We start from the raw sequence: 26,229 nt of genomic DNA on the forward strand, positions 1-26,229 counted from the left end.
CATTTTTGTTATATTTGGTGATTCAAAAAAAATCATCAACTTAAGGTTATTCCCTGGCATCAGACAAGTGCCAGTAGTATCTGCTCCGCAAGGCCAGCTAGAGCATTGAAATAACTCAGAGTAAACACGTCAGGTCTCTCTGGCACCGTGATGAAACATCCAATGCTGCCCCATTTCTACCCCCAGGGCCATCGGGTCCCTGTCCCAGCGATGCTGAGGGGTGCTGTTCTCCCCAGAGACTCTCTCTGCAGAGGGGCTGGGAGAAATGAGCTGTGCTGTGAGTGACCATGAAGGTACAGGAGAAAACCCAGGCTCCTGCTGTGCCACAGACCTCAACTCCTCAGATGGTCACTGGGTAGCAGTACAAAAAAGTAATTTCAGCATTACCTCCCTTGCTACAGCAGTAGATGTAACCAGGAGCAGGGCAGAGAGCCAAGCAAATAACACAACCGCAGTAACAAGTGAAATCCAGCTTGTCTTTCTCTGATTGAGGCAGTCCTGCTGGGATAAATGCCTCCGCTCATCTCTTCTCCAAAACAGGAGCTGGAAAGTGGGTTAGATCCTGCTGCTGGCAGTGCTGCCTTCGGGGAGGTCGCTGCTAGGAGCTGACAAATGCCTGGAGGGGTCAGAAAACATGAATGTTGCTTCCCACAACAGAGTTCACTGGAATCACTGTCTCTGCATGGAGGAAGGCGGTGGGTGGCCTGGAGGGGTGGGAGCAGCTGGAGTTGGTACATGCAGAACCTCACGGGCGGCTTTGATCTTGCTGAACTCAGCTCCAAAGTCACCCTTGTTGGCATTTGTGTCCTTGCATCACCTTTTCCTTGGGTGCACCGCTGCTATCTTTTTCCCCCAAGATGGTGAATTTTTTCCCTCTTCCATCCTTAACAACCAATGCAGCATGCAGAAAGAAAGTTAAATTCAAATGCCAAACGCAAAAGCTTAGAGGTTTTAAGAACTGTTTGGTTTATGTAAGTACTCATTGGAAACTGGCACAAACATGTCACTATCGGCTTGGAGATACCACGGCAGATGTGACAGAGTGGAAAAGCCTCTTCCCTGCCAAAGTATTTGCTGGGGATGCGATAACAAGGTGTCACTGCACAGCAGCGGGTAAAGGTTCAGAGCAGAGAGGGGAAAGAGAGGAGGCAGCCAGGGCTGGGCTGGACTGGGCGGGCAGGCAGCGAGCTCTTCTGTGCCGTCCTTACCTACAAACAGCGACAGCCCATCTCGTCCCTTTTCCATTCCTGTTCGAATGCTGTAAGCTCCTTCTGGCTTTTCTATGCACTTCTGGGGAGAGCATTCAATTCAGTATGCACATTTATAACTTGAACCAACAGGTGAAACTTAAGAGCTCCAATTCCAAATATTTGTACTGACAAACTTTCAAGGATCCCTGTCGTATTTCCCCCCAAATACTAACATTGTATGTTTTAGCAATACTGAGAGTTTTGCAAACACAGCAGATATTGAATACAATTTCAAATTAGATCACTTCACTAAGGACATAAAGCAGCCTGTGCCCCACCCTTGAAAGATGCTCTTATTTGTTTCATTTCTGAAATGAGCAGCAGCTGTTTTTCTGTAGCTAAGGGAGGATGGGGAAGTTTAGGCTGCATTCTCCTGTTCTCAGAACTCACCTGCTTTTTATCTCCTACCAAAGAAAATTCACCGAAAGTTATTCAAAACACACAGAAAACACATCAAGGCAATAACTGCATCTTTATCCTGAGATGGTAACAAGTCTCACGTGTAACCTCCCTAAGCACCCTTCAGATTCAAAACACAGTCTCAGTAAAAATCAATCCCTAATTGCCTGAAGGACAGATCTTAAGTCATGTTATCTTAAAAAACAAACTTAAACTGTGATTTATCTTAATAGCCTTTACCAAGTACATGTGAGTAAACAGGCTTGATCAGATAAGAGAAACGCTTTAACCATCCCATTGAGACCTCAGCTCCTTTCTCCACTCCCAGTTACTATCATCAGTTGCTATTTCACATCGTGGTTTAAAAAGATACCTGGCACCTTGAAGTTGCCTTTGTCTGTATAGTTTTGTTTTGCAATGTTTTCATCTTTGCCTTCCCAGAAGCCTCCTCAGGGATGACCGTGGGCCCCAGCGCACGTAGCTGCTTTCATCTATCCCAGCCAGCCCGCAAGCCCTTGCCCGAGCCAGCCCAGCGGCGAGCTGCTTCCCTCCGCCCCGCGCAAACAGTGTTGCTTTTAGCTCATTTATCTGCCTATGGGGGTGATATGTAATCAGAGCAGGAGTCCTGATGGGAAATACAAAGTGATTCTCTAGAGCGGTTGGCTTTGAAAACCATTCTGGGCGCTGATCGAGCGAGTGTTATGGCTGGCCCTTTGCTTTGCCCTCCGCCCCGAGTCTGTCAGCACCAGCGAACTGGAAGAGCCTCTGGGATGCTCACTGGCCCATCTCGCTTTAGTAAAATCTGGTATTATTTGTGTCAGTGACACTCACTTGATGTGAAGGACACAGACCAGCTCATCCACCCCACTGTCCAGGGGACCCTGGTCTAGTCTTTCTATAGCACAAGAGACCAAAAATCCACATCTATTGACTTTGAAGCAGGACCTTTGCTGTAGTCAGAGCCACCACTCTGAACAAAAATAACTAATGCTTCCGCTCCTGCATCTTTAATGCCAACACAGCCAGAAGACTGAAAAAAAATTCACTCATTGCAAAACGTGGAGCCGCTAAGTGCTAATTAATGACACCTGTGCAATAAGGCTGAAATCAGGTTTATCACAGGTCTGTGCTCCCAACAGACCGAACCTGCTGTGATCAGAGACCCATCCCTTGGAACAACCTACACAAGAGAAAAGGTCTTCTTGTTTAGTTAAAGCAGATGTGGAAATCCCTTTATGTCCTCCTGGGCAATCTAAGCAATCCAAGCCTGTTAGCTATCTTCCTTTACTATAAGAACAAAACCAGTAATTTCTTCCTGAGTTTTGATTCCAAAAATATGTTTTTCCATACAAAGAAGTCCAAGTAACTGGGTAACGTGGAGATCTCCTACAAGAAGGTGGATGAAATGCTGCAGGATTCAAGTCTATCCACAAAAAATAGCTGGTAGGAGGGCAAATGCAAACCAAAAAGAAGGAGAAATGAAAGCAACCAGCAGATTGATGCAGGAATACCTATGACGGAGAGGGCAATGGGAAAAACACCCGAGCACATAGGGACAAAAAGGAACCCAGCACAAGCTCATTCTGCTCTGCTGACTGACATAAGCCTGCCACTATCTGTTCCGAATCACAGCAGGATTAACTGGGTCAGCCCAGCAGATGCCAATGTCAACATCTTCCAAGATACATCATTTTGGTGGTTTGTTTCAGAAGTAAGTTTGCTTTCAGAAAAAAATTATAAATAAGTCCTTCATTCTGGGCAACAGAGTCGAAACCAACGGCAGGAAGCAAAGAGCCACGGAGGCAGCAGGTGTCTCACACCTCTCAGCTGCACCGAAAGCCCATTATTCTGGTTGTCACTGGCATGCAGGTGAACTCACGGCATCACAAACCTGTAACAGCACCAGCACGCTGAGAGCCCACACGCATTCTCATCAGGAATACTCGGTCTTGAAAAATGCAACTATGGCAGCAAGAAGATGTCAGAACTGTGATTAAGATTTTGACTTTAGGGTACTTACTCCAGCCCCTCTTACTTGGTGCAAAATTAGTCAGGAATAAGACTTCACAGGCCAAAAAACCACGTTTAATTCCTGAACGATGCAACTACTAGAAGCATTTACTTGCCCAACAGAATGCCCAAATTTGCTCTCTTGTACAAGGCATTAATTCAGGTCTGGTATTTGGAAGGGCTGTAAAAGATGCATTTTCACACACCTGCTCCACAAAGGAGTGGAATCCTAAGAACGAGCACACCAATCCAAGACAGTTATCAGTTCTTGCAGTATTTAGCTAGAATAATGCAATATCTAAAATTTAAAAAAAAAAAAAATCAAATTCCTTTGCTTAATTTAAACAGAAGCATTTAACAATGCCATATTTCAGTGAATGTACTAATGTACTGAAATAATTATGAATCAATGTAAGAGTGACTTCCCAGACTTTCATACAGCTATTTCTCACAAAATACAGAAATAAAACCAAGTGACTTCACATTACAGACCTTGTCACCTACAAGGATCTGTTTATACATTAAATAAATGCTTTACCAACAAAAAATTGCACCGAAGCTTTTCAGACAAGCTATTCTGGGGGGCTGGGGAGTGATTCTTTACACATGATGCAACTTCCGTAAGTCCTGGAAGTTTGGAAAGCATTTTATTTTAGTGCTTAAAATACTAGTGTGTCCTGACATATACTTCAGTATCAGAAATACAGCACTGATAATCTGGTAGGATTCAAGGGGAAAAAATGCAAAATGAAATTTACCTTTCTGCTGCCAGTACTAACATTTGCCTTTCTTGTTTTTCCAGAATTCAAGTAACAAGCCTGCAAACCCAAACGCATTGTAGGAGAGAGGAACCGCTTCTGTGCTTTGACCACGTGCTGAGAATTTGCAATACCGGACACAGGAACAATCTTACACAACCAACATATACAGAACAGTCACCAAAGATCCCACAGACAGGTTCTCAGATCAGCAACTACAGTATTGGAAAATAAAGTATTTTGCTCAGAAAGAACACACAGGCTTCATGTACATCATGTACATTCTTTATTAAAAAAACAACCAACACATACACACAAAAAAAAAAAAAAACACAAACCAAACAAACAAACAAACCCCAGAAAACTCCCAAAAAACAAACCTAAAAATCTGGAATGGAATGTAGGTAGCAATGCCTTTTATAAAAATCATTTTCTAAAGTACATAGGCTGCAAGAGCCTGAGTCAAGTAAATTTTGCTTACATGATTTAAACTGCAGCCAGTTCTGCCTCATGAAACAAGCTTCTCTGAAGCCTGAATCGATAGCATGTGACATAAGCTTGATATTGTCTCACTTCTTACAATTAACTTATTTTCAGAAATGAGTAACCTGGAAGCGTTTTCTTTCCCAGCATTATACATCTGAGCATCTCCATAAGCTGAGGAAAACTAAGAACGGGGAAAAAGGAGTAAAATAAAAATAACCTGAAATAGATATTTGCAAAGAAGTTACTAAGTTATGGAAAAAATAAGTAGTAGGTATATAAGCAAGCAAGGTGCATTTTTTAAAAAATTCAGCTTTCTCAGGAAAACGGCAGCTTAGTCCTCCCTAAAGAAAGCTCTGTGGAAAATGGAGTTAAATAAAACTCACAGGAACTCACAGTTCCCACTCCAGTCTACCTCCTTTGAAATATACATTCTTCCTTATATTTATTTATGCCTATTACCCTCAATCATCCAGTCTCTAAAATGCTTCTCCATCGAGCTTCTGGCTCTCCAGTCACCGACATTTACAGTGGGGATGATTTTCTGTGGCTTCAACCATTGAACAAAACGCTTCATTTCCAGGTAACTGCTGTGTTCACTGTAAGGAATCCCTGAAATGAAACAAACAACAGCAATCTGTTAGTTTACTCCGTTTCTTGCCAAAACAGTTTTGTAAGCATTCCAGCTAAGAAATACTTTAGATAATATTTTTTTTTAAATTCATATTTGAGATCTAAAGTTTATAGCTGAGGTAAAATGAAACTCCAGATTTTTCTTATGGAAAATTACCCTGCATTAAGTTACCAAGTAATTCATCCGTGCAAACGGAGTGACAGCGAGGATTTGGTTGAATGAATGACAAGAGATTCAACTCCACCCACGGAAAAGAACTGAGAGGAAGACCTACAGTTTCTCACAAATGAGTAGAGTATGGAACAAAGTCTTGGCTCTGGAGCTGCACTGTCAGCAGCATCAGCTGGGCCAAGACTTCACCCCTGAAGTCTCTACCTGTGTCAGATAAAAGCCTTTATTTGCACAAGGAGGACAGGAGCAAAATGTATGTAAAAATCCGCAGTGTTCTCAACTACTCAGTTCCCAGACCTCTCATGGAGAGACCATCTGTTCAGCTTCTCAATGATTTATCAGAAAAAGCATTGGTTACAAAGAACAGTAGGAGTTTGCAGAATACAATTATGAAAAGGATCCACACAAAATCAAATGCACTGAATCTTTACCACACTTATACCATATATAGTGATCCTTCCTCTTGTCTGAGGTTTGATATCCACCAGAGAAAGGCATGAATCAGAGTAGGTCCATCCAGTAGGTTTGAAAGCCAGAACTTGATCAAAATTCTCAGAAAACTTATATAAGTGATCCTGCAAACTCTGTGAAAAGAATATAGCATATACTTAATCCCATTAAGTATCTTATAAGTCTAAAGGTTGGAGATTTCATAATGGAGAGACCTCAGACTAAATTTTATTTTAAGGTTTTGATATTAACTCTTTTTATTTTAAATGCCATCTGCCTTGAAATTATTAATGATAAATATTACCATTTGCAGAGCACCTTGTACTTTAGCATCTCAATTGCTTCACCTGAATAAGCACATATTAATAGCTATGCATTACAGATCAGAACACATAAGGCATAATCCCATCTTCTTACAGAACTTGCTCTCCAAGTCATTGATTTCCTCCTCTCAGTGAGAAGTCAGCACTCTTGCAGCCAAATGGTGATACAAGATGGTGAAATCTGACTTCAGTGCAAAATCATCTGGTTAACGCAAAGTGCCACTGAGATCCTGAGATCTGCTTATGTCCAGAAGTGCTCAGGGTTAATTAAGCAAGTTACCCAAAATCTCACAGCAATCCAGTGCATGAGTTGAGTATTTCTCTGAGCACCAAACCATGTTTTACCACGTCCCCATTTGTTATAGGAAGGAAACCACCTCTTATTTCTTTACTCTAAAAAAAAAAAAAAAGTTAGCTTGAAAAAGTTTCCACGTTGGCTAAGTTAGCCTTCAATGTTGTTTTATCTAGGATCAGGAAAAATATGAGAGGGAAGCATAAGGAATGTACAATCCTATTCCTGGATAAAGTGAAGTCAGTACTATTTCAAATCAAAATTAGAAAATCATTTTCATGTGTTCTGTATAAAAGCTTCAAGGCACATTGTCGATTTGAAAGCCCTGCAAGACTATAGAACTCAAAATCATAAACTTTATATCAGCAGCAGGAAGAAAAATACAAAATAAGGACTGATATTGAAAAGGTGAGGAGATGGGGATAGATATGCTGTGATAGAACACTAACCAACTTGTCAGACACTTGAAAATTATTAAGCAGGGAAGCAGAAAACTGCCTGTGACACTGTCACACTTAATAGCACCTTCAGCATAATGCCCAGTAGCAAAATACAAAATCCATCAAACTAGGTACATAAAAGAACAAAAAAACACTACCACAACACGCGCTTCACTCAGCAACGGGCAGTATGGCCAGCTGCCATGGTTCTTAATACACTGCTAATCTTCTGTCCTCACTAGATTAAAGATGCAGCCGTAGTGGTCTAATTCTCCTTCACACTTCAGTTTAGGAAGATTAACGTAGCTTAAGGTAGTAATTAATATATTTTCTCCCCTTGTTTTAATTAAATCTAAATACAGTACTTCAAATACAATGATTACTATATTAACCAACGCTAATCTGTTTTCAAATTGTTACATATCAAGTGTGAAACATTCACATTAAGGATGTAATTTTGATCTCATCAGAAATTATTTGTGCTTTTCAATCATAAGCAGTTCTGAAAATTTCACCTCAATGAGAGTACGGGCCAGTAGTGAGCTGAGCAGCAGAGGAGAGGTGCACAGACCTGAAAGCCCAGTTCTCTGGAAATCTCCCACTGCATATTCAAGTGGCAGGAGCCTCAATTTTTTATTGTTACAAAAAACTGTTTGTTGCAAAAGAACCACGCATGCATTTTAGAAAAGATGGCCTCTTTCCGCGAAACAAGTTACTACTGTGCTTATTTATAACAAATCCACTTTAAATACACATTCCAATTTATTCTTTTATTTCTTTAGCGAACACTGTTCTAAACCTTCATCCTTTTAAAATTAAAAGGATATTTCATTGCTAAATTGACCTCTTTCAATCACCACGACAGCCTGTTATCTACAGTGTTGCTGAAGTCAGCAGGACAGATTCCTTAAGATAAGAGAAGACTCAAACATAGTTAAACAGTTAATTTACAATCAGCCCTAACACAACTCATTTGGCTTATTCATGAACAGCTACTCATCAGTACACACAGCAATCCTCATAATGAGTAAATTCAAGTACAGCAGTGAAGCACCACATCAATATCAAGTATACTTGCAAGATTGCAGCAATCCACAGTTTATTTTTATAAATATTTTAATAAATAACATGACACATATAAAAATTATATTTTTTAAAATGTATGTAGATGTCAATCCATTAAAAATACCCAGAACATTCATCTGAGCATGTAATCTCAGTTTGGTATCAACTCCTAATAAACAAACTCAAGAAAGCCAGAGCTCTACATTGGAAAAAAAAAAAAACACCCAAATGAACAAAAAGAACCCCACACAATCCAACAACACAATAAACTTATTCCTCTGCCACTGTATTTTTGCTGCTTCTGATCCCCTATGGCTTATTCTTTCTAGTTTTACCCTTCGAACTACACACATCTTAGCCAAACATTCATCTCAAGTATTGGTCTGTCATAAGGCCTAGATAAAAATACAGAAGTCTGGTGATACCTGGCCAGGTATTCAATATTACGAATGGGACTGCTTTCATTCTAACTACAGATCGAGACTACCTATATGAATTTATAAAGCAGAAAAGACATGCTTTTTTCCTCAAATATGAACTTGTTTCTTCAACAGATTTTTGGGGCAGTGACAGAATTCCTGATGCAGTGATAGAAAACTGCTCAGAATTCAATATTCAAATAAACAAAGATAAAAGGTGATGGAAACATTCAGGCCAGATAGCACAGTTTCCCTCACTGTGGCTGCATTTGTATAGAAATACAAGTATCTTGACACAGATAGCTCACACAGAAAAGACAAATGCACCATACGTTGTCACTGAGTCTCTGGCCAAGTAAAAATCTCAGGTATAAGCACATATTGCAAGGATGCTGCAGGTTTACAAAAAAAAGGTCAATCTGTCAGAAAAACATTCACTGATCCACCTGTTTTTCATGGTGGATTTAACACTATTATGGTCACTATTCATTTTTGTTTGCTTCAGTTCTAGGTAGAAGGTACCAACAATAGTCTTTAAACTCTGGTAACAGGGAAAGACAGAGAGGTTTCTGTACTTTTCTAAGCGCCTATGACTTTTAGGTGAATGACGCTCCCTGCTGAATCAATACAGTGTTTGTCTATAAATCATACATGAACAGCTAAGCTAGTTGTTCACAAATAATAAAACAGCTGACTCCAAAATGAAAAAAACATGCTTGATATTACTCCTGAAAATCAACATGGAGAAAAACAGATTTCGGATAGCCTCAAAACTGCAATTAAACAGTTGGACAATGCCACCACAAGGAAAAAATATTCACAATATGAAGACTGCAAAAATACTTCTAAAATTCCTGAATAAGCAGTCAAAAAAACCACCAATGTTATAAAAAAAAAAAAAAAAACAAAAACAAACAAACAAAAAAAAAACCAACAACCCAGAATGTTTTTGAGCAATCTGGAGACTCAATGATCAGGAAAAAAACGAGACCCTGATCATAGCAGAAAGTCTGTTAACAAGGAAATATATGCAGGAGCATCTCAAAACCATGAACTTGTTTCCTTTCTACATGGGGTAGAAAGGGAAGATGTGGCATGCAGGTTGTCTTGGGAGCAGTCAGCTATGGAAACATGAGAGCTTTGCTTGGGCACAGTTTTATCAACAGTTACTGCAAACAAGGCTTCAGTTGTGGTAAACCCATGTACCTTATGCAGCTTTTTTGTTCTTTATCTAGAAACAGCAAAGTTTTTCAATAATAAAAGGCAGAATAATAATGCATACAGTTCTTAAAACTATCAAGCCTGGAACACAGACAGGTTTCATTTACTCTATTAGTAAAAAGCATAAGGGGGAAAAAAGGGTATAAAGCTGGGGCTTCTGGGAGATAACTATAATATACCATCAGGATTTGGCTATTTGCATTCTACTAAAAAGGCAACTGATGGACAAGATCACAGATGTACTCAATTTACTAAATAAGGACTGAATGTGAAGTTTTGACTGCAAACACTCCCATAAGGATTTCATGGATTTGTAGGCTCATAGCTGAAACTGTACAAGCAGGAGATTAGCCCAAATTAAAAAGCAGGATTGTGTTTTTGAATAGGGCTGGGGATCAAATAAAACAGAAGAGGTAGAAGAGACTCAGAAGATAATGAAGGCATTAGCATTTAGTGATGAGGATCATTAAAACTCTGTCTTTCCCAGTAATGAGCCAGTAACTTGGGACAAAACCTGTATAATCCTACACAAAACAAAAACACGCAACTGGGGATGATGACATCACAGTCTGCGAAAACAGGCCAGTATAATTCATTGTTCTTTAACTAGAGAAAGATTACAAGTAATCAGATAATTTATTCTTAAAAATATCATCTTTACTAAGATCATGTTTACAGATGCTGCTGGAGCAGAAATAGCATAAACAAACATGACCTCATCTTTAAGCATTTAACATTCTCCACATTTAACTGATACTAAATGCCACCTGGGCATTCACATAGCTACTGGCATCACAGGATGTTTAGCAGGCCCAGCTTAGATGGACACAAAATTACTGATGACAACATGAGAGCACATTCCAATAACTTCACGCATGAAGTCAAAGCCCAAGTACAAAGGGCCATGACTCTTTCACTAGGACTCTCGATCACTAGACCATGGAGCCTTTAATTTTTCCTGGCCCTTTCCAGGGTCCAGACGTTGCTTCTGGTACGCTGCAGATTTGTCTAGAACCTCCTGTTCTCTGAGGTGAGACTCTGCACATGATACAACTGCCTTTCTCTGAGAAGTAAGGCTGTCCCGCCATCCTCATTGTATAACCACACCCTCTGCCTGAACGTCCAGCTATGTGACCACGCCGTACGTGTGACAGCAAAATCACGTAGCAACCCAAAAATCTGCAGAAGAAACTAAAATATGTTACTGCTTAAGACAACACAACACATTAAAAATAAATCCATACACATTTCCATTACTCGTTTTCTGCCCACCATGGAAGAGATTATAGAACAACAACTAAAACACTAAGATATTAAGTTCCATCTCCTGCAGCTCCCACCCAAATTGTAAAGCCTCTTTTTCTCCTTTTTAGGTCAATTCTGAGCTTGACCGGTCCTGCAGCTAAATACCGTCCTGCTCTCAAGGATTTGCTTGAGATGGCACAGCAGGCCTGAAGCAAAACAATAAATGAATCCAAGTCCATAAGGCATAAGCAACCACTGTTTTCCTTTGAGGTTACCTTTAATCTAGAGCCTGCTGCTTTGCCTTAATGCCATTCTGTATTTTGAAGTCTCTTTAGAAAAACTTTCTTTTTGCCCAGGAATTAGTCACCTTTCCTAACTAAGAAATTCCCACAAAAACTCTCAACAACAAAAGCCTCTTGTCTCAAATCTCAGCTGAAATGTGTATTTGAAGTCAACTTAGACAAAACGATGCCTTAAAATAAATTGGTTTACTTCTTTTGCTACAAATGTTAGACTGTGTGTGGAAAAACTGAAGCATGTGTATATATGAGGTGTGTCCTTCACTCACTCAATGTGTGTATTTTTTAATGTGTGTGTTTCCACTGATTTTCAAGTATCCTTAACCCCCTGTAAATAATCAGAAGGACAATATTCTTTTAAAAGGTGAAAATATGATTATAAATACAAGAAAACTGAACGGAGAAGAGCATGGAGAACCCTATTGCTCTTTCATCAAACACCAAACTGGAAGTTGCCCATGTTCATGTGCTGCCTCAAAACAGAGAGACTCACAGGCAAAAGAATCTTTTTCGTTTTTAACTACATCATACCAGATAAAAGACTGGCTGGAAACAGGAACTCCATGTCATGACATATTAATTGCTAACAGGACAGATCCTGCAGTCATTACACAAATCTACTTCAAAAAGGCCCGCAAAGAGCAAGCCTTTGAACAAACCTCGTCTTATCTTGTACAAGCATCGCATTGAAGTGAAATTACACTTTCTGTGCATCACGTTTGGAGACAGTTATTAATGTTTAATTGCATTTCATTTTCTGTGTATTGCTACACATCAAAACTTTACTAAATAAATACCATGTGACAAGAGGTTAAAAAGCACCAAACACAACACTGGTTGGAAGAGCCCAAGAGTAAGGTCAACCAGCAGGTTAATCAACAGACTTTATTTTCTGAACTTACCTTAAAATTAATTTGCATCATGGGAAGAACATGAAGCAAAGTACCACCCCAGTCCACGCTGATGAGGGAACTAACAGCGGCTGACTCCAAGCACTGCAGCGTTTTGTACTTATCGCGGGACATACTTGCTTTTGAACCCAGAACTTCAGCAATTGCTTTAAGATTAATTGGGAAGAAATAAGAAAATTTCAAGAGTTAATTTTTTGCTTGTTTTGGAGATTTTCCTAATTTCTGTGCTGGATCATTTTTACTATGAAAAAAAATAATCTTCCATATGATACAGTTTTCATATTCTAAAATTGAGAAGAGAAACCCGTAATTGCTGTTAAAAAAGCCTGGCTCCTACATTTTAGCACCAGAACTGTATATGACAATTGGAAAAAGAAAGAGAGCAGAAGTACATTGATAAGTTCCAAGTCATATTTCTTTCATAGAATGTTACTAAGGCCAATTGGTACTGGTTTCAAAGAAACCAGAAATGTGCCTCTTTTGGAACATGCAACAAACAGCTCATGTTTCAAGACAGACTAAATTTCAGTGAAAGTAAATTTTGTATTGATGACTAAATACACTCAAAAGCACAAACGGTACGCAACTGCCTGCTCTAGAGTGGGCATTTGGGAAATCATGTTGATTCCTAATGCAGTAACCAGGTGAAGCATAGCACACAAGATTTTCATTAACTAAGAAAAGATGTGTTCTGGTTTTGGGAATGCCTTGTTAAAACTGATTTCATTAAAAATGATTAATATAAATATTTAGGAAAATATGTGATATAAAACTGGAAGGAAAAACTGTTAGCAAAATACAAGTTTAAGAATAACTATATCACTTTGCTGTTTCTTAACAACAGCAAATTATTAACACAAATGTCATTAAGACCTCATTTATGTTTTTTTAATTGCCATCAGCAATTTTCTTACCACAATCAATTAAATAGCTCCATTCATTTAGTAACCAAATTTGCCTTCTGTATGTTCAGGCGGTTGTAAACATGGCAGAAAAACGTGTCTTTCAGAAAGTTAAAACTTATTGATTAGAAAACTAAAAAAGTTGCAACAGAATTACCACATGTATTTAACTTATTTACACAACACTTGACCATCAAGACTAAGCAACTCTTTCTATCTCCAAGAAAAGGTCTTTTAACAGCAATTTGGATATTTATTTAGTTATTTTATCCAGTACACTTTTTTTACATACCTAAAAAAACTTTTTCTTTTCCAATGGAATACGTGCCACAGACAACTAGAGTACGTGGGTTTAAAGTAACTGTCTCAAAGGCAGTATTGACAGCAAACTGGATAACCTCTTGTTGAGAAGGAAAAGTGTATTCCGGACTACAGTATCTAGGGCATGGAAACAAGACACACACTTCATTACACAAGATGGAAGACATCTGAATTTATCAAGGCCCTCAAAACTGCATGCATGGAATAACAAAGTAATGAAAAAGATGTAATCCTTCCCTGTTATTTCAGTCTACTTGCAATCTATTTCTTAGAAATCACTGAGGTACCCAGAAAAAAATTGTTGCAATAAAATTCACATTGAGTATATCCATCTTTTCTCTACAGCTATTAACTTGTATAACACTGACACTCAGTTCTGCATTTTTTCTCTATAAATACTGAGTGCTCTTTCAAGCAAGATATTTGTATCACATACTAATTACATCCTTACGTCTATTTTTAGTCATGCATACAAAGCATAACATAATGTATAATTCATTTGCAGAAACATATGGAACAGAAATAAAAGGCTGCAGCTGGGCATTAGTCATCATACACAGAAAAATAATTTTATATACATGAGTCAGAGAAAGGTCTAATGAAAACCTGGACAACTGACTTAAGCATTTGGCATTCTTTCACTATTTGAATTCCTCTGCACTCCTTTTCATAACAGTTGAATCCACATAAGACCAGTGTTCCGTGAAACTTTTGTTTCAGAGCTGAACACAATGCATCAATTTGACACCTAGAATTTAATACCACTTATAAAAAATAAACCCATCTCAGCAAATACCTTAGCATCTTTTCCACTACCCACTTTTGTTCTCTCTCATGTAACAGCATAGCAATTGAACAAGTTAGACATACACGGACTTTCAATACATATCTGTTTTTATAGAAGACTGAACAGAGCTACCAATTGTTAAAACAGTAGTGTCATTTATACTTACATTTATTTGGCTCATATAAAGTCTTACTACACTGAAAAGAGGGTTATATATTAAACAAAAAAAAGTTAAACATAACTTACGTGGTATCGAGGTAAAGGGTGTGGACTTGTTGACCAACTAAAGCAGGGTAGCGCTCCATAGAAGGATCTGCCCTGAAGTCTCCTGTGTGCAGGATAACTGTTCCACTGGGTAGACAGAAAAGGATCATTGTTGCGCCTGGACAACTGGAACAAAGAAAAAGCCCACCCAAATGTTGTTAGTTCTCTAAACTGATAAGCTGCCTTTTGAGATATGCCACCCTTCAGTAGCAGGAAGATGCACAGAACAGCTTTTTAAAATCACAGCTACTATGCAGCCTAATTTAGCTAGAAATCCCAAATTTCTAAAGGAATTCTAAAGCCAACCTTATGGCCATAGAAAATCTAGACTTAAGTTCTCAGTTGAGATGGAGGGGGTGGGGGGGAAAAATCACACCACCAGTAAAGTAATCAAGCATTAACGGCTCTTTGGGATGCTCAGTCTTCTAGGCATGACAAAGATGCTAACTCAGCTGCAATCTCGGAGGTTCTATTACTTGATTTAAAGAGGAAACAGCACACCAAAGAGAAGCAGCATTCCTATTCAGGAGAAACAGAATTGTGTTACTGCAGATGCATCTTCATTCCTGCAGGACTTACTGAAGCATTTCCTTTTAAATTTTATTTGCAGATTTTAAACATTATCCTCCATCCAGAATTCCCTCGTTATAAATACAATTCTCTTATTGGCCACAGCAAATCCATTGCATCTTCTGCAGTTCCTCGCCAAAGCTGTCGTAAGGGCAAGTGCTCAGACTGGAAAACCAGAGCAGCACTATTTTGGACATGAATCATCTGTAAAGGGTAAATGAAATCTCAAAAGAGGAAAAGCTGGCATGAATCAGAGCTAAAACAATGACCTCTCCAAAAAGTTGAACTTTGTACCTAAGTTTTATATGCCTTTTAAATTGAAGCAGAGGATCATAGAGACAAATAGGAAAAATAAGAAGTGGCCAAATTACATAAGCAACAAGGCTTCCTTCATTCCCAGAAAGGGTTCTCAAAGGACTTCATGGAATCTTATCTCTCCAACTATAAACAAATCTTAAGATAAGTAATATTCAAACCAGCTGTGACACAGTGCTGCATTTCAATATATACTTCAGGGAAAGGACTTGTCCTCTAGCCCACAGCCAAATAAGGCACCAAGAGGCAGAATGGCAAGAGCACAGGCCTGGAAGTCAGGTGTTACTTAAATTTAAATCCAGCATTACCACACAGTGCCAGTGTAACGTGGGACAAAAATCTCACCCTTTCTTACTGAATCCAGCAGAAGTCTTGTTGCACATTTCAACAGGCTTTTCTTTAAAATTCAATTTGCAAAATGTTGGCTGGGTTTTGTCTCTCCCGGGATGCAAAGCACATTTTTCTTTAGCTGATGATTTCACTATCTTCAGTTGCAGCTACAGACACCTAACACATTTGATAGTCAAATCGAAGTTGTTCTCAACTAGACACCAAAAACTAAAGTGTTCAGACCACTAGAAAAATCATTCAATCTTTCAACAAGCTTAAAACTTATCAAGCTGTGTACGGTTAACACAATGTACTCATTACAACAACAAAAAAATTAAGCTAATATTATCAAAAATTGTAAAAAAATAACTCCCTTATTTCAAAAGCTAACTACTTGCAAGAAATTAGACTCATACATGCCTAATTCACTTCTGAAGTGAAAATGCATGTTACTAAGCCAACTCAGGAATGTGAAGTACTTTCATCCTTTTCTCGGAGCCAGTGAAACCTAAAAATCATGGGAACATAATCTGTATCTGTAGAGCTATTTATCTTCAATATTCTGTACATACAAATATTTCACAACAAATGTAACGATACGTACTGATTTGCATCGAGCAACAACACTTTGATCCCATTGACTATGCACTCTGTGTCCATCGGCAGCACATGGATGTACTCCTCTTTCACTCGAAGTTTGGTCTTCACCAGGTTGCCAGTAATCTGTAACAGGGAAAGGATTTAATATGGAATAGGAACAAAATCTAAAAAAAGCCTTTGTTTATTTTAGAAAAAAGGCTCTCAAAGCCAGACTGTCTGGCTTAGAGAGAAACTATGAGATCCTGGGTATAATCATGCCTTTCAGTAGCATTTCAAGCCTCAAAAAGCAAACTGAAAAAAAGCTGTTTTAAAAAAGAAAACTTTTAGAAGCCTGTCAACAGGTTATGGATTGGAATCAGAGAGGAGGCAAACTGGAATTCCCCCTGGAATAACTTCTGTTACAGACTGCCAAGTCAATAAGAGGAGGTGTGTGAAGCCTTCTTTAAACAACTGAGGAAATTTCCAGGTCGCAGGCCCTGCATCTTAGCACACAGAACTGCAGTCAGGCCAACACCTACTGGAAGGGCAACACAGGACACGAGCTTTCCAGGAGACTTCCAGAGTAAATCAGAAAGAGATTTTTGATAGAGGTTCTGGATGGGTTGATTAGGCAAGGTGCCCTACCATGTTATGAGTAAAGAAGTGTTGTTTGGACATATGATAGCTAATGGTAGCAGAAGCCTGAAGCACAGAATACACAGGACCCAGCTAAAAGAATTCCATTTACTGAATGAGCAGAAAAGATGTCTTCAGTGGAATCTAAATTCAGACTTCCATCATTTGAATAGAGTTATAGAGAAGATGGAGACATTCCTCTCCATGATGCACACACAAAGAACAAGTTGCAAAAATGGATATTTCAATTGTATATTATGAAAATATTTCAGAGTGGGTAAGCGCTGCAACAGGTTGCAAGGAGACATAGTGGAATCTGTCCTATTTTCAAAATTCAACCGAATCACGCTCTCTGCAGTCTGACCTAACTTTGAAGTTGGACCAACATTGTGCAGGAGATGAGACCATATGGCCTCTAGAGATCCTTTTAAACCTGAATTTTTTCATGCTATCTAGACAGGGAAGTTTCACTAATCATCTTCTTATCAGTCAAATCAGGGTAAGAATTTCTTAGAAGGGAAATCCAGATTCTCTATTCACATCCGCTGTGCCTAATTGACCCAACAATTGACCCTCTGATCTCCCATTTACTTTCATCAGTATAAAAGTGATTGCAGTTGCATATGGATTTGATAACCTCTAGTAATCTTGAAAGGCCTTACCTTATTACAGTAGATTGGAAATGTGAAGTTTTTTGTTAGCCCACAATAGTGATCAGAGTGAAAATGAGTAAGGAAATAAGCTGTGCAGCCTTCAATTTCTCCATACTGGAAGGCATCAACTGTAAAACCCGTTCCTACAGCAAAACGGGAAGAGAAATGAGTCAGTAAACGTGCATAGTTCAGAACTAGTTTCTAATTAGAAGTTCCTTTTGTTCTTTTTTCTTTCTTCCAAATTAAGAGGGAATACAGTTAAACTCCACACACTTGAAGGAACCATTTAAAGATGCACATGGTTTCTGTATCAGTAAACAGTCACAAAAAGCATTTTCACTTATTAAAATAAAAGCTTAGCAAAGTGTCCACGAACAAATACTTCCATAGGTCTCCCAAACATCTGCTGTTCAGCTGCTATTGTATACACAGGACAACTAGTTAAGCAAATAAAACACATTTATCTGCATTCAGCTGGTATTTTTGAAAGTTCACGTAGATTAAAAACCAGTATCAATGTCATAACACAAAATAAAACAGGTAACTACAGCTTAACAAAATGCACTTTGTGATCAAACTTCAATTTCTCAATTATTCTACACTTGATATTTCTCTTAAAATATGCTACCATGTCACTAATGAGAAAGCAATCTGGGGGTCTTTCAATGTATCTGCTGAGATCAAATGTGACCGATTTGCCCTTGTATGCTTTCAGTGAGGTGCTGTTTGTATAAAGATGTTGCACAAAAACAGCTGTATAGAAGATAGCCCCATTCTCTGCAAACGTAAGTTTTTAAAAAAGGCAAACTTACTGACAAATGGTCCTTTCACACTGGGTTATACTTTCTAAAACCACCAAATGGTGCAGAAAACTAATTCATCTGGTAGCACTAAGATATTTTTTATTTTATGTTACAGGAATTTCCCACATCTTCTATAAGAACCAGAAAAAGTTTTACTTACTTGAAGCTAGAACTTCAAGTATTTGCAATTAAAAAAAACAACAACAAACCAACCAAACCCAAACCCATAGCTAATTAAAAATCACAAACCAAAAAAACCCCAAGTGTCTGAGAGGAAACAGATTGAAAATTTCACGGATGCTAAATTCTATTAGGCCATAGGGACAAATACATATCATTAGTAACACAGAAAATACAGTCAAATATAATTCAGATATAGTGACAAAAATCAGAATAAAGATAATATAGATAATAACAAAGCAAATTTAAAATTGCATTGTGGGCACAGCAGTCTGCTCTTCAAATTTATATGTGGAAAATTCTCCAAGCCCGTGGAACCCACAATAACTGATCAAGAGAACTGAGAGGATCTGAAGCTTTCTAAGCCACTGATCCATCATCCTGTGTTTTATGTGATTGCTTTATGAGATTCTGAGAAATTCTTGGCTGTTTCCTTAGTTAAACTCTTCTACTTGGTTCTCATTTGTTTTCACAGTTGTAGTACGTCATATTTCTAATACTCATGAATTTCAAATATAAAACTAAACTCGATCATAAGCTTAGTGTAAGGAAAGAATTGCTATTGACAGCGCTCTTTTCAGGCACAACTGAAGCAACATAAAATATTAAATACAGGAATTAGGAATCAATAGTAACAAGGGATATATTCAAAATTATTTAAAAAAGGAGATCCATCTTTCAATACTTATGGTTTTTACTATGCCAAAAACATGCAAAAGTCAGTCCTTGAAATCATCTTCCTGAGATAACAATTTCACTGTACTTCACTAAGTAAGCCATCGCTGACCTTCTGAATATCTGCACCTACATAAGATTTTCTCAGCTTAGACAGGGGAAAGAATTCATTATGAGCTGCACTCTAAATAATGAAGAGTGAAGAATACTGAAGCCTAAAATTAGGAAAAAAATACAACTCACACCAAAATTTGTTAACCTCTACAAAAACCAAGAGTTTTCTCTCTTACCTGGTATTTTCTTGTAGAATGGGCAGTGTTTTTTTCCTGTTCCTTCACCTGCAACAGGTAATTCTTTTACCTTTTTTCTCCACCTTCGTTGGCCACCAGAACTTACATTTGCACAGGCTCCATTTACACTTGAACTTTCTGTAACTGCTCCTACATCTTCCACAGACCCTTCTGCTTTCCTTTTTCCCTGTCTGGGCCTCTTTCCATTGGGAGTTACTGAACTTGGTATCTGATTTCCCTGACTCAAACGAGTCTCTCCTTTGCTTTCCTCTTTTATTTTGGGTTTTAACCCAAAGAAAACACCAATGTCCATTTGTTTAAGTTCTTTTGCAGAACTGGACTTGGCATTCATACTTGCTAAAGAAAGAGATGACCCTGTTTTAGAGGTGGGGCTGGGAAAGCACACAGCAGCTGTATTAAGATTTCCTTCTTTCTCCAGTACTGACTGCAAACTCTCCTGATGAGATGTTTTTTCGACTGCGTTGGCAATCATTTTATCTGCATTAGTTAAAGTGTTACTTGGGTCCCTCAAAACATTACTTTTCTGTGTCAGAGGAGACCCAACACCTCCTCTGACTAGCACTGATGAGGTCTCAGCAAAACTCATGTATGCAGAATCCAAAGCACCAGTATCTTCTGACTCTGTGTTTCCTACTTTAGCAGCAGAGGAAATGAATTCCAGCTGCTCAACATCCTCACAATTAAGAGGAAAAGAGGATCCACTGGGTAGTACCTCTTGCTGATGATCTACACATGATGAATTACAAAACTTGCTGTTCATGAGACGCTGAGAAACAGTCTTCACACTGTGATCTAGATGGTTCATTGTATTCACTTCCTCACAGTGGGTTTTTTTAGTTATGAAGTTTCCCATTTTGGTGAGCTCATACTGAGGCTTCTGGTTTAAGAAAAGTTCATCAGGTGTTTTAAACACCACAGAATTAGATTCTTCATCTTCAAAGTTCTGGACTTCAAATAATTTATTTTGTGATATTTTTACTTTCTTCTTCTCTTCCTCACTTTCCTCTTCACTTTCCTCAAAAGTACTCAGTGGAGAATAGGAAATTTCACAATCACTGAAGTCAGCTTTTGACTGTAGTAGACTTAGCTGACTTGTATCTTTCTGACTACAAAGATCTTCTGTTCCACTTTCTTGAGAGGCTGCAAAGTCATAAAATTCAAACTTACAACTATTATCTGTGGTTTGTGTAAGCTGACCTGTCTGTTCAGACTTTTGAATATCTGCAAAAGAGGAAGTACTTTTACTGATTATATTTAGAGACTTCATTTGTGGTGAACTCTGTACCATCAACAAAGAGGCATCATTTGTGACATTTTTTACATTATTAGATGGTTTCTCATTCTGTGAAATTTCTGCATGACTTGGGGAACAGATGGGCTTTACAGCAGTAGAATATATCATCTGCTCTTCCAAAGTGCTTGCTGAAGAGTCCCCAAGATAATCCCCTGCTCTGCTTGCTGCAAGTAGAAAATGGCTATAGCGCTTGTAGTGGGATGGGATAGTGGAATTGCACAGTAATCCATCAGGACACTCTATGAAAACAGTAAAACGGAAAAGTAATGTTAATATATTTGCAAATACAGTTGGCATAATTATTAAAATAAAATTTTCACATGACACACGATTTAGAAGCTTTTTCTTATAAATGCAGATAGTGGAGGACAGATGGCACAAGCAAAAACTAGTTTTCAAGCTGCCAAGACCTCCTGCCCTGAGCTAGCTAGAAATGAGAATGGTCCAACCTAAACCAAAACAGCTGCTGCTAACACAGCACTATACCTGAATTAATACAGTCCTCTAACAAGAGTACTTAACCCTGTTGCAATGCTGTGCCAATGTAATCATTTGGCTTCTAGTTTAGAACTGTCTCACATTCAAACAATGAGTTCAAATCAGTAGCACCAGAAAAGGCCAGTAGATGGGTTTCAAAACAAACCAAATCTCGATTCTGAATCAACCTGAAAGTCCATTTCAAATTGTCTGCTGGGTTACATATTAAATTAAAACCAAAACAAACAAACACACACAAAAACCAAATCAAACAAACAAACCCCACAAACACAATACATAGGTCATGTATTCACTGTTGTGAAAAAAGTATTCACAATTCAGGCGCCAGCAAAACAGCTGTGTCTGTTCCCTAAGCCTTTTTTGCTGAGAGTTTGCCAGCCTAACTTTTGATGATTTAAGGCGAATGTATCAATCAAACAGGATTTTTAATCTGTTAATTATAGAAGTAAGAGATGGAAATGAGGTGTTAGCACATTTGCCTCAAACTAGAAGTCCTGCCAAAATCGGGATCAGAAGGCTCACATTTTACTGTTCCGAAGAAGAAACTTCAATGAAAGTTGCAAAGATGAAAAGCAAAGTGACCGTGTTACCTAAAACAACCTTTACTTGAGTCTCCTGACTGTATGCTTTCCTCTTTTCAAAAGTTATGAGGTGCATTAAGAACATAAGTGGGACACCTGGATCTCTTCAGACATGGTATTTCCCCACATGAAACTAGCAATTGGAATGAGTCAGTTTTATTCCTCTTGTACAGAACTCAAAACAAAACAGCATTGTTTTACGATACAGAAACGTTCATGTATAATTCTGTATAAAAATTTCTAAAGCATAATGAATCAGGACTAACACTGCAAGTAAATTAGCCTAACAGACTGATTACAGCTTCCAACTGTCCATACGCAACTGGAGAAGTTGCACAGCAACAGAGACACACAATAATAAAATTTATACCTAAAGAGAAATAAATTTGGTGTCAAACATAGCCTCTTAATTGAAGGGGGGTTAACTCAGTCATTGAAACAGGTTCCATTATTTTAAAAAGGTAAATATACACCTTCAATTCCTTCAATAAACTACTAAAACTGGAGCTTGATAAACAACCGTGAGTCTTTATTGCTATTCTACAATGTTTCGAGATTGGATTCTGATATGAGATTTTCATGCCAATTTCCACATTCTTTACAAAGAACTGAAAATATTCATATAAAAAAAAAATACTGACAAATAATCAGTGATAACATTCTAAAAATCACACCAACTACCATCTCAGATTTTGAACTAAATATGAAGATCAAAGTTTACAGCAACGCTATGTGAGCAGCCTTTAACCCTTTTCTGAAGGCTTCTTTCTTACCCTATTCATACCTTTTTGAGTGGATCCTGGAGTATCCAAACATTCAGCAACATGCCACCGAGGTGTCTGGACCAATAGCAAAGAGAAAGGCATCTGGCAGCTCGGGCAATATCCATCATGAACAGGCTTTGCATTTTGTGAGCTCTGCTCCATGAGGGTACTCACGCTTTCCTGGGAGTGCACACTGCTGTCATCTTTACATTGATCTACATCTGGATTTGGCCTTGATTTCTGCTCGCTTTTCTGAAGATCATCAGGTTTTTCTACAGATTTTTTTTTATTTCCATTTCTCTTTCTTTTTGGCCTGCACTTGCCATCACCTACTTTCTGCACAGGTGTAGAGATGCTCTGTGAATTACTCTGATGCTTTTGCTTCCTAATAGATTTGTACTCCCAAATGTCCTCTTCCAATAAAGCATCTTCAGACATGGCAACACATGAAATATTCTGCTTGCTTTTAAACAACAGTTCACAAATCTACCTTTTCTTCCTCTAATATGTTCTCTCTTTCCTTGCGCCTTCACTACCTGCAGAAAAGCACTTGAACTCCATTTTAAATAAGCAATACTGGGCCACAAACGAAAGATCAGTCCGTGATGGGGCAGAAGCATGGTGGATACTACCCTAAAAATAATTTAATGAGCGTCTCTTTCAGTATTTGTAATTACTCCTGTTAGACAAACCCAGAGCCTGCAGGATGTAGAAAGACTTGCAGGGTGAGCCATTGCCTTAAGTTATCCCTCTCGTAAGCACCTAACCCGGCCTCGGAAGGTGAAGCCCGGCTCCTCTGATCTCCACCTCACTGCAGAAGAAGAGTTCGGCTGCGAGTTCCTGCACGGCGAAGGCCGACACCGGCACGGCACTGCCGGGAGGGGCCGCGCTCCCCACCGCTGCCTCCTCGGAGTCTCCCGCCGCGGGCACCGAAGGCCGCTGCTCCACGTTGCCTCCCTGGGCACCGAGGCCGCCGCCTCCCGGCCTGTCCCGCCGTTCCCGAAGGCCGCGGGCTCCTCCTCCTCAGCGCCTTTTCCTCAGCTGTTTGCCGCCGCGGCAACGCATTCGCTTCCGCAGCTTCGTCACCGTGTCTGTCGCACAACTTTCCGCAACCCCCTCAAAAAAAAATAAATCCAAGCGTTTACATTGTCAGTGTTTTGTTTGTACTTTCTGGCGGTAGTGTTCTATTTTTACATCTACTCCACTTATAAATAAAAAAGCAGCTGGGCGTGAAAAGCAGTCTGTGTTGAATCTGCTGATCTAGAATCACCACTGGGGATTCTCTTCGCGAATATGCTGATGTGAATATCAAAGCTATGTAAAAACACGGAATGAATGAGGAGGCCCCTCCCTTTAAGACAGACGAGTTATTACTTGTTTGTGCTCAGGTTTTTGTTTTGTGGTTTTGTTTGTGTTTTTTTTTTTTTTTTTTAATTACAATTTTCCTCCCCAGCGTTGTGGGACGTGCCGAATGTGCGGCGGTGAAACGCCAGGCCGGTAAACAGGGCTCGCCCAGGAGGCGCCATGGCGGCGGGGGGGCTGGCGGGGCTGCTGCCCGCCCAGACACAGCTGGAGTACGCCCTGCTCGACGCCGATACTCCCCAGGAGAAGGAGAACTTGGTCTACCAGTACCTGAAGAAGATGGACAGCCGGGAGCGGGACCTGACGGTGCCCGAGCTCGGCGGAGGTGGGTGGCGGGGCCCGAGCGCGGTTCGGCGTCCCGGGCCCGCCGGGCGGGCGGCGGCGGGGACTCACCTGGTAGAGGTGGCTGAGCTCTGGCGCTCACCCTGCGGCGTTTTCCTTGGAGTCCCGCCACCTGTGAGGGCCATGCACTTACGGCCCCCTTAGCTGCCTTTTTAAAAATGCATTTCTAGTTACAGGAAATGCTACTCCTGAAAGCACCAGGAGCAAACGACAAGAAAAAGGAACCTCTTTATAAATGTTCCTCATGCTTCTGGTTGCAAAACCCTGTTCTTTAAAGCCTCTCTTCGAAATTTCTAATAGCTTCATTAATTTACTTTTTTTTTTTAAATAAAGCCTTTCCTTTCTGTATAATATATCGACATCTCCTGTGGACATAGTAAGAACCTTACCAACTCTCACAGCTTCCTCCTGAGCTGCCTTGGTTTCACTGCAGACACTTAGGATATTTCCCAGCTCTCTTTGCCCATGACTTACCTGTGCTTGTCAATTTCCATGTCCCTGATAGTACAAACAGTGCTGGAGATTTCACCCTCCTTCAGTGGTATGCCCATTTCCCACATTTCTCTATCTCTTCTTGTGTGAAATCAAACGTTGAGTCTTGTAAGATCTTGCAAGTCCTGCTCATAGTCCTTGTACCCTCAGTGAGGCTCTCTGGAACTGTGGGAGCTCACATCTGACTGCAAGACAGACCCCTCAGGAGGAGAACTTCAGGGTTAAAAATCACATGCGTATCATGGGAATGAATTCTGGCTTGCAACCAATGGAACAAAGTGAATGTTCTTTTTGTCTAGACTTTTGTCATTAGTATTGTTTCATTTTCTGTGCTCTGTCAAAGCTTATTGTCTCCTCTAAAAAGAGCTAAAATAGGTAGCCAACATTTTTCATTTCTGTTATAATATTTTCTTATGAAAGGTATTTTAATTCTGGTAAAAAGGGGAGCAATACCATAAAATAAATAAGTTTCTCTTTTCTTTAAAATATAAACAGTAAAGCATTGCCCTTATGCGGAAATATTGCATAAATTTGATAAATTATTATTTTCAACAAATCTGAATGCATATGTATCCATTTATATATATAAATATATGAACATAGAGACCAGTCCTCCTCTTAGTGAAACGGAAAACAAGCCTCCTGCTGGCTTCAGCAGCAATAACTTCTCCTGGGGCAGTAAGATCTTATTAATAGTTTGCTGAAACTATCAGGGTGGAAGTTCTGAGGATTTTTAGATTGGTTTAAAATGTAATCTTTCAAAAATGTAGTTTGCCTTGGCATTGTATCACATAAATCTGTTTCCCCCTCCATTATTTTCATAAATGTTATCCTAGAATATTTCTTTCATATCTTGATATCAGTTTCTTATGGGATCAGAGGAATATCAATTACCAGTGAGAAAACAGTGTCTTCATGTCTCATATCAAGTGGTTAAAATAACTGCTGGGGAGTACTACGGGGTATATCTGAAAGGGTTGTGTTTCTTCCCATATAACAGGATTAATTTGTATCTGTCATTTCAGACTTTGAAAATTAAGATCAGAACTATAAACACAAAAATATTTCAGTCGTTTCTGAAATTAGTTCTTTAAAAAACTGTTGGAAAAATCATTAAGAGTTTAACAGTTTTTTAGTTCACTAGCATTTGTGTGAGTTGTAAATAAACAGTTTTTACCTGTATGGCATTGTTAGCAGTTG

At 39.1% G+C, this 26,229-nt stretch overlaps 2 protein-coding genes and 1 long non-coding RNA gene across 4 annotated transcripts in view; 1 reads left to right on the forward strand and 2 right to left on the reverse strand.

The window, feature by feature from the left end:
- Positions 1 to 3,282: 3,282 nt before the first annotated feature.
- Positions 3,283 to 4,478, reverse strand: LOC309440144. Its single transcript, XR_014184140.1, has 3 exons — positions 4,418 to 4,478; positions 3,866 to 3,957; positions 3,283 to 3,611 (listed from the first exon to the last, which is right to left on the reverse strand). It is a non-coding gene; the product is annotated as an uncharacterized lncRNA (long non-coding RNA).
- Positions 4,479 to 4,680: 202 nt separating this feature from the next.
- Positions 4,681 to 23,855, reverse strand: DCLRE1A (DNA cross-link repair 1A). 2 transcript variants are annotated; one of them, XM_082054877.1, is made up of 9 exons: positions 22,854 to 23,855; positions 19,676 to 21,229; positions 17,737 to 17,870; positions 16,464 to 16,582; positions 14,627 to 14,770; positions 13,565 to 13,710; positions 12,362 to 12,516; positions 6,148 to 6,289; positions 4,681 to 5,512 (listed from the first exon to the last, which is right to left on the reverse strand). In XM_082054877.1, the coding sequence occupies exons 1-9, from the start codon at positions 23,269 to 23,271 to the stop codon at positions 5,346 to 5,348; spliced, it is 2,979 nt and encodes a 992-aa protein (XP_081911003.1). In that variant the 5' UTR covers positions 23,272 to 23,855; the 3' UTR covers positions 4,681 to 5,345. The 2 variants fall into 2 exon arrangements, with proteins under 2 accessions (XP_081911003.1, XP_081911004.1); XM_082054878.1 differs by lacking the exons at positions 4,681 to 5,512; positions 6,148 to 6,289 and adding an exon at positions 6,301 to 7,859.
- Positions 23,856 to 24,250: 395 nt separating this feature from the next.
- Positions 24,251 to 26,229, forward strand: part of NHLRC2 (NHL repeat containing 2) — a 28,187-nt gene continuing 26,208 nt past the window's right edge. The window contains exon 1 of the mRNA XM_082053524.1: positions 24,251 to 24,520. Within this exon, the coding sequence (XP_081909650.1) occupies positions 24,358 to 24,520 (163 nt within the window). The 5' untranslated portion in view covers positions 24,251 to 24,357. The remainder of the gene's footprint in view (positions 24,521 to 26,229) is intronic.

The sequence above is a fragment of the Streptopelia decaocto genome, assembly GCF_964273445.1.
Source record: "Streptopelia decaocto genome assembly, chromosome: 5".
Classification (NCBI taxonomy): Eukaryota; Metazoa; Chordata; class Aves; order Columbiformes; family Columbidae; genus Streptopelia; species Streptopelia decaocto.